Below are 17,285 nucleotides of genomic sequence, written 5' to 3'. Positions count from 1 at the left end.
CCCCCTTTTCTATAGCATTCAAACAAGGTACATGCTTGTATAGTTTTTATTTGGTTGGTTGGTTCTGGTTTTGGTAGGTTGGTTGGTTGGTTGGTTGGTTGGTTGGTTGGTTTAGTCATAAAATGTTCTAACCCCTGTCTCCATTCACCAGTACACATTTCCCACCATCAGAGACCCCACCCCAGTTTTCCTCCCTGCCTCTGCCTCTATGGCAGGCACTCTCTCTTCCTCTCTTCTCTCTCTCTTCTCTCTGTCTGTCTCTCTCTCTCTGTCTTCCTCACTCTCTTTCCTTTGGGGCATTATAGTTTGCAATACAGATACTGAAAGTACATCATGTACATGCTTTACCTATTTTCAACACTCAATTCTAGTCCAGAGTGATAATTTCCAACTATTATTATCAAACTAGGACTGGAGTTATAGCATAGCGGGTAGGGCATTTGCCTTGCACGAGGCCGACCTGGGTTCAATTCCTCCGTCCCTCTCAGGGAGCCCGGCAAGCTACTGAGAGTATCCCACCCACATGGCAGAGCCTGGCAAGCTACCCGTGGAGTATTCGATATGCCATAAACAGTAACAAGAAGTCTCACAATGGAGATGTTACTGGTGCCTGCTTGAGCAAATTGATGAACAACGGGATGACAGTGCTACAGTGCTATTATCAAACTGGTCCCATCTCTCACCTAACCGACCTCTACGCCCCACAACCCTACGCCCACACATGCACACACATTGTGTCAAGCTTCCAACCATTGACAAGTCCTTTGGGGACCTGTTTTTCTTAGCCCTGGACATTAGTCTCATACTAATTTTCAGGCCCCACAAATTAGTTCAGTTATTCTATTTCATATGGGACATTTTTTATCATCAGATGATAGTCTGTTGGGCAGTACTTTTCTATCAAACTATACATAAGCAAAATTTTACACATCTGAAATAGGTTACCAATTTTTCCATGCATGTAACCTACTCAGGTCACAGTCAGGAGTGGACACACAATTTGCAATGATGACAGGAGATGGTGGACGTGGGGGAAATATTCGAATCTCCATGTCTGTAGGCTTCACCTGTGTCTGCACTTTGAGCTTTAAATATCTCAGAGAACCTTCCCCAAACTAGTCATTCCCATTGGATGCTCCCATAAAATGTTCCCTAGTAAAGCGACACATCAGTAGATATTGGCACTGACTTGCTTTTGCTGCAGTCCGGATCATCTTATGTATATTTTGGGTGAGGGAGAAGAGAGTTTAGGCTTCTCAACCACCAGTGCTCACATGCTCCACTTGGCTACTTGCTTGACTGGGGGTAGAGGAGGCCCTCCAGATAGTGCTCATGGGACAGAAAAGATCTGGCTCTTGAATTGACACCTCTGGCATGTAGAAGAGTATGTATCTAGTTGTCGAAGCTATTTCCCGGGCAGCAAGGTTGCTTTATAACGCAAAAGCATATGCTTTTCATGTGGGAATCCTGAGTTCAATCTTTAGCACTGAATTGTTCCCTAATAATGCCAGAAGTCGTAGATATAGCCTCCACCACAAATCTGTGACACTGCACTTTAAATAAAACCTGAAGCTTCCTATAGGCAACCAAGACTGAAGAGTAGTACTCTGCATTCTTTCACACAACCTTTATCAGTAGACTTGATCAGTCAGTTGTTTATAGAAATGCATCATGGGAACATGGTAACATTTAGTAATATATATTTCTATAAGTATATATTTATATAAAGGTGATCCGCATTTCAAAATGTGGGGTCATCATTAACCAGCCTTGATCCAGAGACTCATAAATAGATCCCAAAAGAGATCAACAAGTTGCAGAGATGCTCCAGACCCTGCAACAGGCTGATTAGTCCAGGGCACCCTGGAGATGGGCAGGCCGCCCAAACAGAGCCTCCGAAGCTGAACCCTTCATGCTCCACGGTCACCACCATGCTCTAGGCTGGACTCCACTGCTTGAGATGAGCCTTATCCAAAAATTGATCTTTGAAAAACTCAGGTACGCGAGTTTTGTGACTGAAATCTCCAGAATCCCATGGAGTCGGGAATGGACTATGTCCTCCCAGCTCCCTCTACTTCTGAAAACCTGGCAATCATGCCCATGAACTGCCTCTGGCACCCAATAAGCTCATTAATTGGCCATGTTCCACTGCTTCCCGCCCAGTTGAGACCCCGAGCAGCCGCCCACAAACGGCTCCTCCGCTCCTGAATGGCCATGATCCTGGAGACACACAAACCAAGTCCATAACCCAGCAGCTTCTGGCAGAAATTCCCCTGGACTTAATTACTAAAATATACCAGAAATCTAAAACCGCGGCTGCACGACCTCATCTGTTCTTCAATACCAGCAATAGAAAACATTATCTAATGATGCCTTCTTGGCATGTCTGATTGTTTGGGGACAATTCCAAATAACAATAGTGAGTTTTCTGTTGAAACATTGAATGCAATCAAAGTAAAGAGAGAGTAAAATGAAAATCATCAGCCACACAGGCGGGGGTGGGAATGTGGGGTTTACTGGGGTTCTTGATGGCGGAACATGTGCATTGGTGAAGGGATGGGTGTTTGATCATTGTATGTCTAAGTCTTACACCTGAAAGCTTTGTAATTGTTCTAACAGTGATTTAATAATAAAAAATAAATTAAAAAAAATGTTAAGGATCTACTCCTTTAAAACAGCACCAAAAAAAATGGCCATATTCCAGAAACTCATAAATAAATCTCCAAGGAGATCAACAAGTTACAGAGATGCATCTGGACCCCTCGCCAGACTCTGTCGTCCTGGGCACTAAAAGTCACCATCTAGTTAAAAATGTAATCCCAGCTGTATCACCGCATTCAAAATTTTCGAATTCCTAGAGTGTGTGGCCACATTTACAGCTGTTTGACTCTACACCAATGATTAACCAGGAATAGCACACCACATTCCATGGGATGTAAAGTAGAAAGCAATCAAAGGCAATTCAGAACATATAAACACACAAGTCTCCACCTATAACATGTTAGTAATCTCTTCGATGGGGACTTCATGGCTCCATGGTGGTACACAACAATCTTCGCACACTTTTTTACAAGGAAATTTTTGAGGACTTTTAGCGAATTATAAGCAATATAAAAGAAATTATTCAGGATTTGCTGTAGGGGCAGGCTAGAGGGATGATTGGAAAATTGAAAACAATGGTGGGAGGAAGGTGCAATGGTGGTGGGATCGGTGTTGGAATATTGAGTTTGATCAATCATGAACAACTTTATAAAAGTAAATAAAATGAATAAATACATTTTTAAAAAGAAAACAAAATGTTGGGTTATTGATGACAAGTATAATTATTCTATGCATTGACAGAATTTGGAGACGATTTTTAACTCATGTATTATTGCAGAATACCCCCGCATTCTTATTAACGCAGAGCTAAAACAAGCTATTTTAAATTTTCAGTTAACTAGACGAGGAGACGGTAGTGGGATTGGTGTTCAAATATTAAATGTGTTCAAATATTGTGAACTGCATTATAAAATAAAAAAATAAAGTAGATGAGGAGATATGAAAACATGGATAAAAAATTTGTGTGATCAGGGACACTTGTTTACTGATTTCAGATGCTGGTTTTGGGATTATTTCTAATCCTATGATTAAAAAATCAAGATTGGAGCCAGGTATGTAAGCAGCGCCCACACCTGTCCGTGAGGCCCCTCTCGTCGCTGGACCCGCCCACTGATTGCCCCGCCTAGGCACCCATCATCCCTGCCTGCTGCCCAAGACCCGCCCCTCTCCGGCCAGGTGTGAATGCACCCCACACAACATCCCAAAAGGTTACTGGGGACTGGGCCTGTATCTCGGGGGGAGTGGCTTAAAAGGGGGTGTGGCCTCCTGCCGGAGCAGCCGGCATTACTTCAACCTGCACAAACCCTGCCTAAAGAGAGCATAGCCTTAAGCCTTCATGAGAGGCCGCAGATGAAATACGAGGAGTGCCTGAGAGTAAGAAAGTATCCTAGAATAGGAACAAGGCTATCATCACCAACTTAGCTCATCCAGAATCCCTGCTACAGCAAAAGACAATAGGGATAGACAACTACAAGGTGTCAACCCTATACTTCCATAACAATATGAAGAAACAGTGAAAATCCCCTCCATGAAGAGAGGGTGAAGAAAAGATTCCGGAAGCCTCAACAGGAGTTACCGACATATACGACCTCTCAGACACAGAATTCAGAGAGGAAATCTTGAAGAGGTTTGACGTACTCCAAGCAACCATGGAACAGACATCCAATAAATTAAGGGAGGATATGAATGAAGCATAGGAACGGTCCTCAAAAAAATGCAGGCAGAAATGAGAGCAGAAATTTCAAAGCTACGAACAGAAGTTACACAAATAAAGGAATCGGTAGAAGAATTAAAAATCTCAGTAGGTGCACTCAACAGTAGAATGACTACAGCCGAAGACAGAATCAGTAAATTTGAAGATGAGCTGCAGAAAGCTTACAGACAACAACAAATAATGGCAAAGACCTCAAAATGGGTACAGAGCGAATCAGAATCCTTGGGGATGACTTCAAGAGGAACAACATAAGAATCATTGGAGTACCAGAAGCACAGGGAAATAACCCCAATGAAAAAAAAACACAGTTAAAGACATCATTGCTAAGAAATTCCCAGAGCTGGAAAAGGCAGGCATCCAGATCCAAGGAGCCCAAAGAGTACCAACAAAAAGAGACCCGAATAAAAAGACTCCAAGGCATATCATAGTCAGAATGGCGGATGCTGTGGATAGAGACACAATTCTGCAAGCAGCAAGGTCAAAGAAAGAAATCACATACAAAGGAGCACCCCTTAGATTTACAGCAGACCTATCAGAGGAAACCCTCCAAGCCCAAAGACAATGATGGGACATAGTGAAAAAACTCAACGAAATGAAACTCTCACCAAGAATACTTTACCCGGCTTAACTCTCACTCAAACTTGAAGGAACCATACACTACTTCGAGAATAAACAACAGCTCAGGAACTTCATAGACTCAAAACCAAACTTAAAAGAAGGACTAAAGGGGCTTTTGTAAGACAAGGAAAAACCCTACAAGAACAACAAACCCCACAGAAAGATGACACCAAACCCCATGACAATAATCTCTCTCAATGGCCTATATGCACCAATTAAAAGACACAGAGTGGCAAAATGGATTAGGAAACAAAACCCAACATTTTGCTGCCTACAATAAAAACATCTGAAAAGTCAGAGCAAACACAGACTCAAAGTTAAAGGATGTAAAACAATCCTGCAAGCAAACAACTCCCTCAAAAGAGCTGAGGTGGCTATACCAGTATCCAACAACATAGATTTCAGGTTGAAAAAGATCAGAAGGGACAGCGAAGGTCACTTTCTATTTATCAAGGGATATGTACAACAGGAAGAAATCACACTCTTAAACCTATACGCACCTAATGAGCGACCAGCTAAATACTTAAAACAACTCCTAACAGACCTTAAGGAGGACATCACTAGCACCACAATAGTAGTCGGAGACTTCAACACCACCTAATCACCTCTGGATAGACCGACGAGAATAAAACTCACCAAGGAACTACTGCCTCTGAAGGAAGAAATAGAAGAGAGAGGCCTAATAGGCCTATACATGGCTTTACACCCAAAAAAGAAAGAATGCACATTTTTTCCAGTGCACATGAAACATTTTCCAAAATAGACCGTGTACTAGCCACAAAATATACCTTAATAGAATCAGAAAAATAGAAATTGTATCAACTATCTTCTCAGACCACGATGCGCTAAAGATAGAAGCTAACCACACAAAGACATGGAGAATCAAAACAAACACCTGGAAATTAAACAGCTCAGTGTTAAATAATGAGTGGGTCAGGAAGGAAATCAGGAAGAAATCAAGAGATACCTCGAAACAAATGAGAATGAAGACACTAGCTACCAAAACCTATGGGATGTAGTTAAATCTGTGTTAAGGGAAAAATTTATAGCTCTGCAAGCATTCCTATACACAGATAGTTTGACTTCAAGGTCTTAGAAAAGGATCAGTAAAAGGAACCCAAACCAAACCAAAGGAGAGAAATAATAAAAATTAGAGCAGAAATTAATGACATGGAAACCAAAAACAAAACACAAAAAGACAATGAAACCAAGAGCTGGTTCTTTGAGAAAATAAACAAGATTGAAAACCTCTAGCAAGACTCATAAAGAAAGAGAGAGAGAGAACCCTAATAAACCAAATTAGGAATGAAAAGGGGGACATCACAACAGAAACCAATTAAATTCAAAAGATCATCAGAGACTACTTTGAAAGTCTGTATGCCACGAAACAAGAGAACCTAAAAGAAATGGATGATTTCTTTGACTCCTACAATTTCCCAAGACTGAACCAAGAAGACTTGGAATACCTGAATAGACCCATTAATATCAAGAAAATTTAAACTGTAATCAAAAGTCTCCCCAAAAACAAAAGCCCAGGTCCAGATGGATTCACTGGCAAATTCTTCCAAACATTTATAGAAGACCTGTTGCCAGTTCTCCTCAAGCTTTTCCAGGAAATTGAAAAAACAGGAACTCTCCCAAACAGTTTCTATGAAGCACATATCTCCCTAATACCAAAAACAAACAAAGACACCACTAAGAAATAAAATTATAGACCAATATCCCTGATGAACACTGATGTGAAGATCCTCAACAAAATATTAGCAAATAGGATCCAACAACTCATCAAAAAGATCATACACCATGACCAAGTAGGATTCATCCTGGGGATGCAAGCATGGTTTAACATTCAGAAATCAATCAACATAATACATCATATCAACAAAAGAAAAGATAAAAAACCATATAATCATATCAATTGATGCAGAGAAAGCATTTGGCAAGATCCAACATCCATTCATGATGAAAGCCCTCACCAAAATGGGTTTTGGAGGAATTTTCCTCAAGATAGTCGAAGCCATCTATCACAAGCCTACGGCAAGCATTATCCTCAATGGGGAAAAACTAAGGGCCTTTCCTCTAAGATCAGGGACAAGACAAGGATGCCCACTCTCACCACTTCTGTTCAATATAGTACTGGAATTACTTGCAATAGCTGTTAGGCAAGAAAAAGATATCAAGCGCATCAAGATAGGAAAGGAAGAAATCAAACTCTCACTATTTGCATACAATATGTTACTATATCTAGAGAAGCCTAAAGCCTCTACTAAGAAACTCTTAGAAACAATAGACTTGTACAGTAAAGTTGCAGGCTATAAAATCAATATCCAAAAATTCATAGCCTTCCTATATGCAAACAATGAGACAGAGGAAAGGGACATGAAAAAAGCAATCCCATTCACAATTGTGCCCCAGAAAATCAAGTACCTCGGAATCAGCTTAACTAAGGAAGTAAAAGACCTCTACAAAGAAAACTATAAGATGCTACTCCATGAAATAAAAGAGGACATGAGGAAATGGAAGCACATCCCCTGCTCATGGTTAGGGAGATTCAACAGTGTCAAAATAGCAATACTCCCCAAAGCAGTATACAGATTCAACGCAATCCCTATAAGGATACCCATGACATTCTTCAAAGAAATGGATCAAGCAATCCTGAAATTCATATGGAACAACAAACGCCCACGGATTGCTAAAACAATTCTTGGGAAAAAGAGGATGGGAGGCATCACCCTCCCAACCTTAAACTTTACTACAAAGCGGTAATGATCAAAACAGCATGGTACTGGAAAAAGGCAGAGCCTCAGACCAATGGAACAGGGTGGAATATTCCTACACACAACGCTAAATGTATGATCACTTAATATTTGATAAGGGGGCAAGAAATGTGAAGTGGAGCGAGGAAAACCTTTTTAACAAATGGTGCTGGCACAACTGGATAACCACATGCAAAAGAATGGGCTTAGACCTCGACCTGACATCATGCACAAAAGTCAGATCAGGCCATCTTGCCGCATTCAACAGAGAAGAATCCGGGCGTTCCGGTAAGCAGCGCAGGCCAGAGACTCTCCGGACCCCAGACTGGGCCAGCAACACTGGGGAGCCAGACAGAGGAGGTACAGCCGACACCGGCACACTTTCTCCAGGTGGAGCCCCAGCGACACTGAGCAGCTACTAACACGTCTCCGGGATGCGGGACTGGGACATCTCCAAAGGTGGTTACAATAGTCACCTTTTTTGAAAAATGAAAACATACAATCTATTGATGCCATCCAGCATTTCTGACTGTTGCAGGATAACCTCCAAATAATAATAGTGAGATTCCTGTTGAAAATTGAATGTAATCAAAGTAAGGAAAGAGTGAAGTGAAAAATGTGTGCCACACAGGCAGAGGGGGAGTGCGAGGGGGGTGTGCGGGGGTTTGGTGGTGGATCAAATATGAAAATTTTGTAACTGTATTTCACAGTGATTCAATTTAAAAAATAAATAAATAAAATGTTATAGATTTGTAAAAAAAAAAAAGTCAGATCAAAATGGATTAGAGACATCAACATCAGACCACAAACCATGAGGTACATTAAAGAAAAGGTCGGCAAAACCCTCCATGACATTGAAGCTAATGGTATCTTCAAAGATGACACGCAACTGACCAACCAAGAGGAACAAATGGGACTCCATAAAACTAAGAAGCTTTGCACCTCAAAAGATACAGTAACCAGAATACAAAGACAATCTACAGAATGGGAAAGGATATTCACCCAATACCCATCAGATAAGGGGTTGATATCAAGGGTATATAAGGCACTGGTTGAATTCTACAAGAAGAAAACATCCAATCCCATCAGAAAATGGGGCGAAGAAATGAACAGAAACTTTACCAAGGAAGAGATACGAATGGCCAAAAGGCACATGAAAAAGTGCTCTACATCACTAATCATCAGGGAGATGCAGATCAAAACAACCATCAGATACCACAGAGACTGGCACACATCCAAAAGAACAAAAGCAACCTCTGTTGGAGAGGATGTGGGGAGAAAGAGACCCTTCTATACTGCTAGTGGGAATGCCGACTGGTTCAGCCATTTTGGAAAACAATACGAACACTTCTCAAAAAATTAGAAATTGAGCTCCCATTTGACGCAGCAATACCACTTCTGGGAATATATCCCGGAGAGGCAAAACCGCATAATCGAAATGACATTGCACTTATATGTTCATCGCGGCACTGTTTACAATAGCCAGAATCTGGAAAAAACCCTAGTGCCCGAGAACAGATGACTGGTTAAAGAAACTCTGGTACATCTATACAATGGAATACTAAGCAGCTGTTACAAAAAAAATGAGGTCATGAACTTTGCATATAAGTGGATCAACATGGAGTGTGTCATTATAAGTGAAATGAGTCCAAAAGAGAGACAGACATAGAAAGATTGCACTCATTTGTAGAATATAAAATAACAGAGTAGGAGACTAATATCCAAGAATAGTATAAATAAGTACCAGGAGGTTGGCTAGATGGCTTGGAAGCTGGTCTTACAAGCTGAGAAAAAAGGCAGCTCAGATGGAAAAGGGAACACCAAGTAAAATGTTGTTGGAGATCCCGCGCGGGAAGGGAGATGTGTGCTCAAAGTAGACTAGAGACTGAAAACAATGGCCACTCAATACTCCTATTGCAAACCACAACACTCAATTGGAGAGAGTGATCAAAAATAAATACCCCGCCACAGAAGCAGGCTGAGGTGAGGGGGAGATGGAATTTGGGGGTGGGAGGGATACTGGGTTTATTGGTGGTGGAGAATGGCACTGGTGGAGGGATGTGTTTGCAAACATTGTATGAGGGACAAACAAGCACGAAAATGTGTAAATCTGTATCTGTACCCTCATGGTCACTCACTAATTAAAGAATAAGAAAAAAGTCTGGGTCTGGAGCAATAACACAGTGGGTAGGGTGTTTGCCATGCACGCGGCGGACCCGGGATCCCATATGGTCCCCCAAGCACCGACAGGAGTAATTCCTGAGATGCAGAGCCAGGAGTAACCCCTGAGCATCGCCAGGTGTGACCCCCCCAAAAAAGAATCAAGATTAAGTTGTCCTACTGAGAAATTTCTGGAAGGCTCTCTGGAGGTCCTTGTTTCTCAGGCTGTAGATGAAGGGGTTCAACATGGGGACCACCATGGAGTACACTACTGAGGTCAGAGCACCTTGTCTGGTAGAATGGGAGACAGCTGAGCTGAGGTAAACCCCAATACCTGTCCCATAAAATAAACAAACAACGGTCAAGTGAGAGCCACAGGTGGAGAAGGCTTTGGACCTCCCCCCAGTGGAGGAGACTCTTAACACTGAGGACACAATTCTCGTATAAGAGTACAGGATCCCTGAGACTGGAACACCACCAAAGATAGCACCAATAAAATACATCAGTAGCCTGTCAGTGGAGGTGTCCTCACAGGCAAGCCTCAGGAGTTGAGTGGGGTCACAGAAGAAATGAGGGATTTCCACATGAGCACAAAAGGTGAGCAGTAATATCATCAGGCAATGCATCTGGGATTCCAAAATACTGGCAGAAATAGATGCCAGAAGGAGCAGAAAACAGAGGCGGGGGTTCATGATGACAGGGTAGTGCAGGGGGTGACAGATGGCTACAAAACGGTCATATGCCATCACAGTTAGAATGGAACTATCCAAATAAGCAAAAAGATAGAAGAGTGAAAACTGCATTAGGCAGCCGGCATGGGAGATGGCTCTGCTCTGAGTGTGAATGTCCCAAATCATCTTTGGTACCGTGGTGGAGGTAAAGCCAATGTCAGCCATGGACAGGATGGAGAGGAAGAAGTACATGGGCGTGTGCAGGTGGGGGTCGGAGCTGACGGCCAGGATGATGAGCAGATTCCCCATGATGGTGACCAGGTACATGGACAGGAAGAGGCAGAAGAGGAGAGGCTGGACTTGTGGGTCATCGGAGAGTCCCAGGAGGAGGAATTCCACGACCCCTGTTTTGTTGTGTGGGTCCACAGAGCAGAGACACCTTTGAAAATAATCAATAAGAGTGATTAACAGACATACATGCCCTCATCATCATGTGTGAATATTAGATTGGAGCAGTTCTTAAATGGAGTAACTCTTCTTGATTTCTATCCACCCGAAGCTATAGCTGTTGGTCGTGACAATCATTCTCTTTGAAGTCTTTTCTCAGTGACTTTTGCGTGAACCTCTTGTTGCTATACTCACAGATTTTTGAAAAACTGAAGGAAAGCAACATAAGACAAAAAAAGAATACTTAGTGGTTTCAAGGATAAAAAATCAGAACAAGGCTCTTCGCCCAGACAAGACCCAAATTGATGGCACATGAACGGCTCCTCTGCTCATAAAAGACCATGATTCCGGAGGCCCACTAACTACTTACGGAACCCAGCAGCTTCATGCAGAAATGCCTCTAGACTGTGAATTAAGCTACGTCTCCAAGCCACCCCGGGAGGGGAAAGGTTTTTCTCTCTGTCTTTTCTTTCAGTAGCAACGACAGCTGCTGTGTGGTGACCGCCATCTTATAGAGCCCTCTAAACAGAGGTACGAGCTTGCAGTGACATGATTTCTGGCAGAAATTTCTCAGGACTTAATTACTAAAATACCATAAATCCAAAACCACCCAGTGGCTGCCCAACCTCATATGCTCTTTATTCTCAGCAATGGAAAACAAATAATGAAATGATGCCTTTTCAGCAGGTCTGATGTTGGGGGAAAATTCCAAATAAAAATAGTGAGTTTTCTGTTGAAATATTGAATGTAATCAAAGAGAGAGTAAAGTGAAAATCATCAGCCACACAGGTGGGGGTGGGTGGGATAAGAAGTATACTGGGTTCTTGGTGGTGGAACATGTGCACTGATGAAGGGATGGGTGTTTGATCACTGTATGACTGAGACATAAACCTGAAAGCTTTGTAACCTTTCTCATGGTGGTTCAAATAAATAAATAAATACATAATTTTCTCTCAAAAAAATCAGAACAAAACACTAATCATTCCTTTAAAGTAAATAAAAGGAAAATAACATCCAGAATCTGTTGAAAAGAAAATTCTCAATTAATTACATGAATTACTATCAATTTATAAATTTATTCAAGCACAGCATTCCATTCTCTTTCTGGGAATGATTTGTCAATACAGTAGTAATTCTTATTAATTCAGTGGGGGTTGGGGGTGGCACACTTTGTGGTGCTCTGGGATTATTCTCAGCTCTACACTCAGGGATCACTCGTGGTATTGTTCAGATGGACCCTAGGGGATGCCAGAGATTAAACCTGGGTTGGCAGCAGGCAAAACAAGTGCCCTCCCCACTCTACCCAACCTCATGAACAGAGTTTCTAAAAGTCATTCATTCTGGATAAATGACAAGAAAAATGGAAAAATCAAAAGTACTGAAGTCTGCAGTATGTGGAGTCTATTGCTTATGTGTGCCCAAGGAACTTAAGAAAGTTAAATAATAGTTCATAGATTTAAATATATATACATATATATTTTTTAGTTGGCTAAGCCATACCAACCTCCTTTAGGTGCAGGGAAGCACATTGGAAGCCAGAGAGTTTTTCTGTAGGCTGTAAGTCAGGAGGGACCTGGGACAGTGGACAGAATGGAAAGGCTGAGTGTGGGTGTCCTGCTCAGGTCTAAAACTGACTTCTCAGATGATCACTCTGGTTAAGAACTGTAGGCTGAAAACAGGTAAAGAAACAAACACACTAACCTCTCGGTACCTGCATTGCAAGTATAATGCCCCAAAGGGTAGAGAGAAACAGAGAGACAGTGAGAAGGGAGAGAATGGGGGGAGGAGAGAAAGAGAGAGGGAGAGAGAGAAAGAAGGAAAGTGCCTGCCTTAGATATAGGCTGGGGACAGGGAGAGTTTGGCAGGAGGAAAACTGGGGACATTGCTGGTAGGAAAGGTAAACTGGTAGAGGGATGGGTATTGGAACACTGTATGAACGAAACCTGATGATGGTCAGCTTTGTAACTCTTTATCTCTGGGTAATTCCATAAAAATATAACAAATAGAGCTGGAGCGATAGTACAGCGGGTAGGGCATTTGTCTGCACGTGGCCAACCTTGGTTTGATTACCAGCATCCCATATGATCCCCGAGCACTGCCAGGAGTCATTCCTGAGTGCATGAACCAGGAATGACCCCTGTGCATTGCTGGGTGTGACCCAAAAAAAGAAAATACCAAATAAAACTTCTTCCAAGGGATCGAGTAATAGTACAACACATAGAACATTCTCAAGCACATGGCTGACCTGAGTTCGATCTCCAGTATCCCATAGGGTTCCACGAGCACCACCAGAAGTAATTCCTGAGTGCAGAGTCAGGAGTAACCACTGAGCTTCACCAGGTGTGACCGGAAAATCAAAAAATATATAAATAGCTCTGCTCCTAAAGACTATAATCTGAGAGGTCTTCTAACCCATTTTGGCACCCAGAGCAGCTTCTTACAGAAATGCGTCTAGACTTTGAGCTGTACTACAACTCCGTGCCGCCCAGGGAGGGATTTTCCCTCTCTACCCTTTTTTTCTGCTCAGAAAATGGCGGCAGCAGCAACATCCACGTGGTGAAAGCCACCTCCTAAGACTCGCAACCCAGAGTTATGAATTTTGCAATGCTGTGGCTCATAGGCGATCATGGGAAGGAGGCGTTACCAGCACGCCCTAGGAGCTGCATAGAGGGATGGGTATTGGAACACTGTATGATTGAAACCTGACGATGGTCAGCCTTGTAACTCTTTATCTCTGGGTAATTCCATAAAAATATAACAAATAGAGATCTATTTGTTATATTAATGTTAATATTATATTATTATATTATACTATTAATATAATAATATTGTGTTAATATTAATTTTATATTAATAAAATATAGCAAATGTTAGATCCAGAGCTGCCGCGCACTAAACGGACCCTCTGCTCCTAAAGACTATGATCCCAGAGGTCTTCTAACCCATTTTGGCACCCAGAGCGGCTTCTTACAGAAATGCATCTAGACTGTGAACTGAGCTAAAATATCAGAAATCCAAAACCGCGTGGCCGCTGTCACGGCCACACGAGCTCATAGAGTCTTCATTCTCAGCAATAAAAAGAAATTATTAAATGATGCCTTTTCAGCAGGACTGATTGTTGGGGGGAAATTCCAAACAATAATAGTGAGTTCTCTGTTGAAACATTGAATGTATTCAAAGTATAGAGAGAATAAAGTGAAGATCATTAGCTACTTACGTGGGGGCTGGGTGGGAGGGGGTATATTGGGGTTCTTGGTGGTGGAACATGTGCACTGGTGAAGGGATGGGGGTTCAATCATTGTATGACTGAGACTTTAACCTCAAGGCTTTGTATTTTTTTCACGGTGATTCAATAAAATAAAAACTTAATATATGTATGAATAAATGAATAAAATAAAATAGACTTCCCATAAATTTTAATCTATGAAAACAAATTTAAAATGGTGATAACATTGCACCACTGAGATACAGAAATATTTGCATTCCCTTAGCTAACATTACTTACCTGTGTTTTTTGTCCTCAACTGTAAACTATTTAGCTCAAATACTCAATGTATACTAACAGCGCTTACATGTCACAGATGAATCTGCAGAGAATAATGTAAAATTCCATGCATACCCGACAAAGAGGCTCACAGGAAGCCACCAGCAATGAAATTGTTGCTCTCCCCTCAACCCAGTCAGGAACATCACCTGACCCATGAAGATTTTGGCTTGTCTGGGGAAGAGTTTGGAGAGATTCACTTTTGTTCCAACTGGGTGAGGCTAATGGAAGCCAGAAGTGCTGGTTTGGAGAGCAGGGCTTCTCTTGAGATATTGAATACCCCAATAGGAAAAGCAAATATGAGCTCCCTGTGTGTCTGTACGGAGCCGATGCACATGGCGCCCTCCCTCCCCCCCATGTCTGTATCCTTGTCCCACTAGTCCAGGAGAGGGGGAAGAGTCAGGACCAACCGCCCCCACCCAACACTCACTGGTCTCTGCTGGGTCTCTGCTGGCTCATGCTTGGAGCTGGGCCTCCAGCTCTCTACACTCTCGTGAGTGATGAGAACTGAGACTCTGTGCTTGGGATGGGAGGAGACTGGCATGAACCTGCACAGGTGATGGTGGTGAGAGTGGACGCAGGTAGGAGCCTCACTAAGAAATACTCTCCAGGGCTGCAGGGCTGAGTCCTTATTGCTCCTCCATGACCTGGGGGATCAATCACAGGACTCCAGGTGAGAGCCCGTGTTCCTTGTTAGTCCAGTCCCTGAGGGAGTCCAGTAGAAGCAGATGAAGAAGCAGGTAATGCAGTAATTGCTTAAGTTGTGTCAAAGACTCATCCTCCCAAAGATATTAACTTGGATACTTTGCCTCATGGGTCTTCAAGTTTAAACATCTCAAGATTGAGTCTCTTTGAATGTTGAATCTATGATCTTTTGCCTTGGACATCTAAAGTGGTGTATTGATCATGCAAACTGATGAAAATACACAGCTACACTGAAAATCTAGAACTATTTCAATTTTCTCAGTGAATACAAACCCTCTCATTTCCTTTTATGGAGTTTTTTCTTTTTTAAATAGCCTTCATTAAAAATGGTTTTCTCTTATGGATATACACTGTACTGTTATTAGATATAACATTTGCTTTATTTGCTTTATTTACTTATTTGTTGCAGACACTTAAAAAAATCTATCAGAGTATGTATCTAAACTTCCTTTTATATATTCTGTGGTATTCTAACTAGTTAATTGCGAATGACTTTTTGTTTGGTTGGTTAGTTTTGGGGGGTTTTTTTGTGGTTTTTTAATAAGTTTTTTTGAACACCGTGAGATACAGTTACAAACTTGGATTACTTTTCATACAATGCTCAGGCAGACATCCCTCCACCAGTGCACATTTTCCACCACCGTTGTTCCCAGTGTCCTTTCTACTATAGCAACACCAGTTGGTTAGTTTTGGTTTGGGTTTTTGTTATTGTTGTTTTGTGATCGTTCTAATAAAGAGTCATGATTTACAAGGATACTGATAGTTGTCTTTTAGGCAAACAATGAGTCAGTACCAATCCCTCCACTATTATCAACTCCCCTCCACCAGTGTGCCCAGAGTCTCTCCCCATGCCGATCCTTACTCCACTTCTGCCTGTCAACTTGACAGACATATGACAAAGTTTCAGTGGTTGCCTTTAGATCTCACAATTTCAGTTCTATTGAATCTGTGTTTTGGATGCATCCAGACTTCTAAATAGACATTTATTATTGCTGCAGTACCAAGATATTATTTGAAATATTTTTCAATCATTCCCCCCCCCAGTGCTTTGTAGCTTATGCAAACACTAGACCCAAAATGCAGTGAAGGGATAAGTCTACAGAAAAACATGATCACAGTAGATGAAGAGCAGGCAGATTAGAGTAACATCTTTCCTCTGGGCAGGCTTCCTTCTGTTCCTGTTACCTTCTTCCTGAGCTTATGGGTTCCTGAATCATGTATGAAAGACCTGCAGACAAAACTCAGAGCCATAAGGAGTTGAATATGTAGAGTTTAAAAGATGTGTCTGACCCAATGTCCAAACCTCTCCTTTGATCCATGTACCATGTCACTAGCCCTGTCCTCCCAGGCCTGGTCCAGGTTATGATGACCCGGACCTGTCCTGTGCCATCTACCTGCCTCCAGTGGACAATGACCTGCTATTATCCCTAAGCCATTCTCTGCCATGTGTGTTCTGGATCAGAAAGTATAAGGACTTTAAGACAAAAATTTTCTGACTGCATATGGGTTTACCCTTGACAAGGAGGAAACACTTTCATTTTTTTATTTCTATTGAATCACCATGAACTACAGTTACAAAGCTTTCATGTTTGAGCTTAGTCATACAATGATTGAACACCCATCCCTCTGCCAGTGCACATTTTCCACCACAATTATCCCCAAGTATCTGCCACCATCCAAACTCTCCCACTGCATCTAGGGCAGACAATTTCTGCTATGCTTTCTCTCTACTTTGGGGCATTATGGTTTGCAATACAGATACAGAGAGGCTATCATGTTTGGTCCTTCATCTGCTTTCAGCACACATCTCCCATCCCCAACAATCCCTCCAGTCCTCATTCACTTAGTGATCCCTTCTCTATTCCAGCTGCCTTCTCCCCCAGCTCATGAGGCAGGCAAGGAAAGACTTTCTATCCGGATTTATGCAAACCAACATCATGCCATGAAGCATCAAAAATGTACTGAGGGTACAAAGAGAGAAAAGCAAATGGTTCACTTTACTCAACTCTGTCCTTCCATCTTGCCCCAGTAAGTTTTCTGACCTATCATGACGGTGCCCAAACCTGGCC

At 42.1% G+C, this 17,285-nt stretch overlaps 1 protein-coding gene across 1 annotated transcript; it reads right to left on the bottom strand.

Annotated features, from left to right (window-relative positions):
• Positions 1-10,016: 10,016 nt before the first annotated feature.
• On the bottom strand, positions 10,017-10,964 carry LOC101551146 (olfactory receptor 18-like). Its single transcript, XM_004615038.3, has one exon. The coding sequence runs from the start codon at positions 10,845-10,847 to the stop codon at positions 10,017-10,019; it is 831 nt and encodes a 276-aa protein (XP_004615095.3). The 5' UTR covers positions 10,848-10,964.
• Positions 10,965-17,285: the final 6,321 nt, after the last annotated feature.

Source organism: Sorex araneus, chromosome 2, assembly GCF_027595985.1.
Source record: "Sorex araneus isolate mSorAra2 chromosome 2, mSorAra2.pri, whole genome shotgun sequence".
Lineage (NCBI taxonomy): Eukaryota > Metazoa > Chordata > Mammalia > Eulipotyphla > Soricidae > Sorex > Sorex araneus.
Note: the sequence above shows the minus strand (reverse complement) of the source record. Positions and strands in the feature narration are given on the sequence as shown.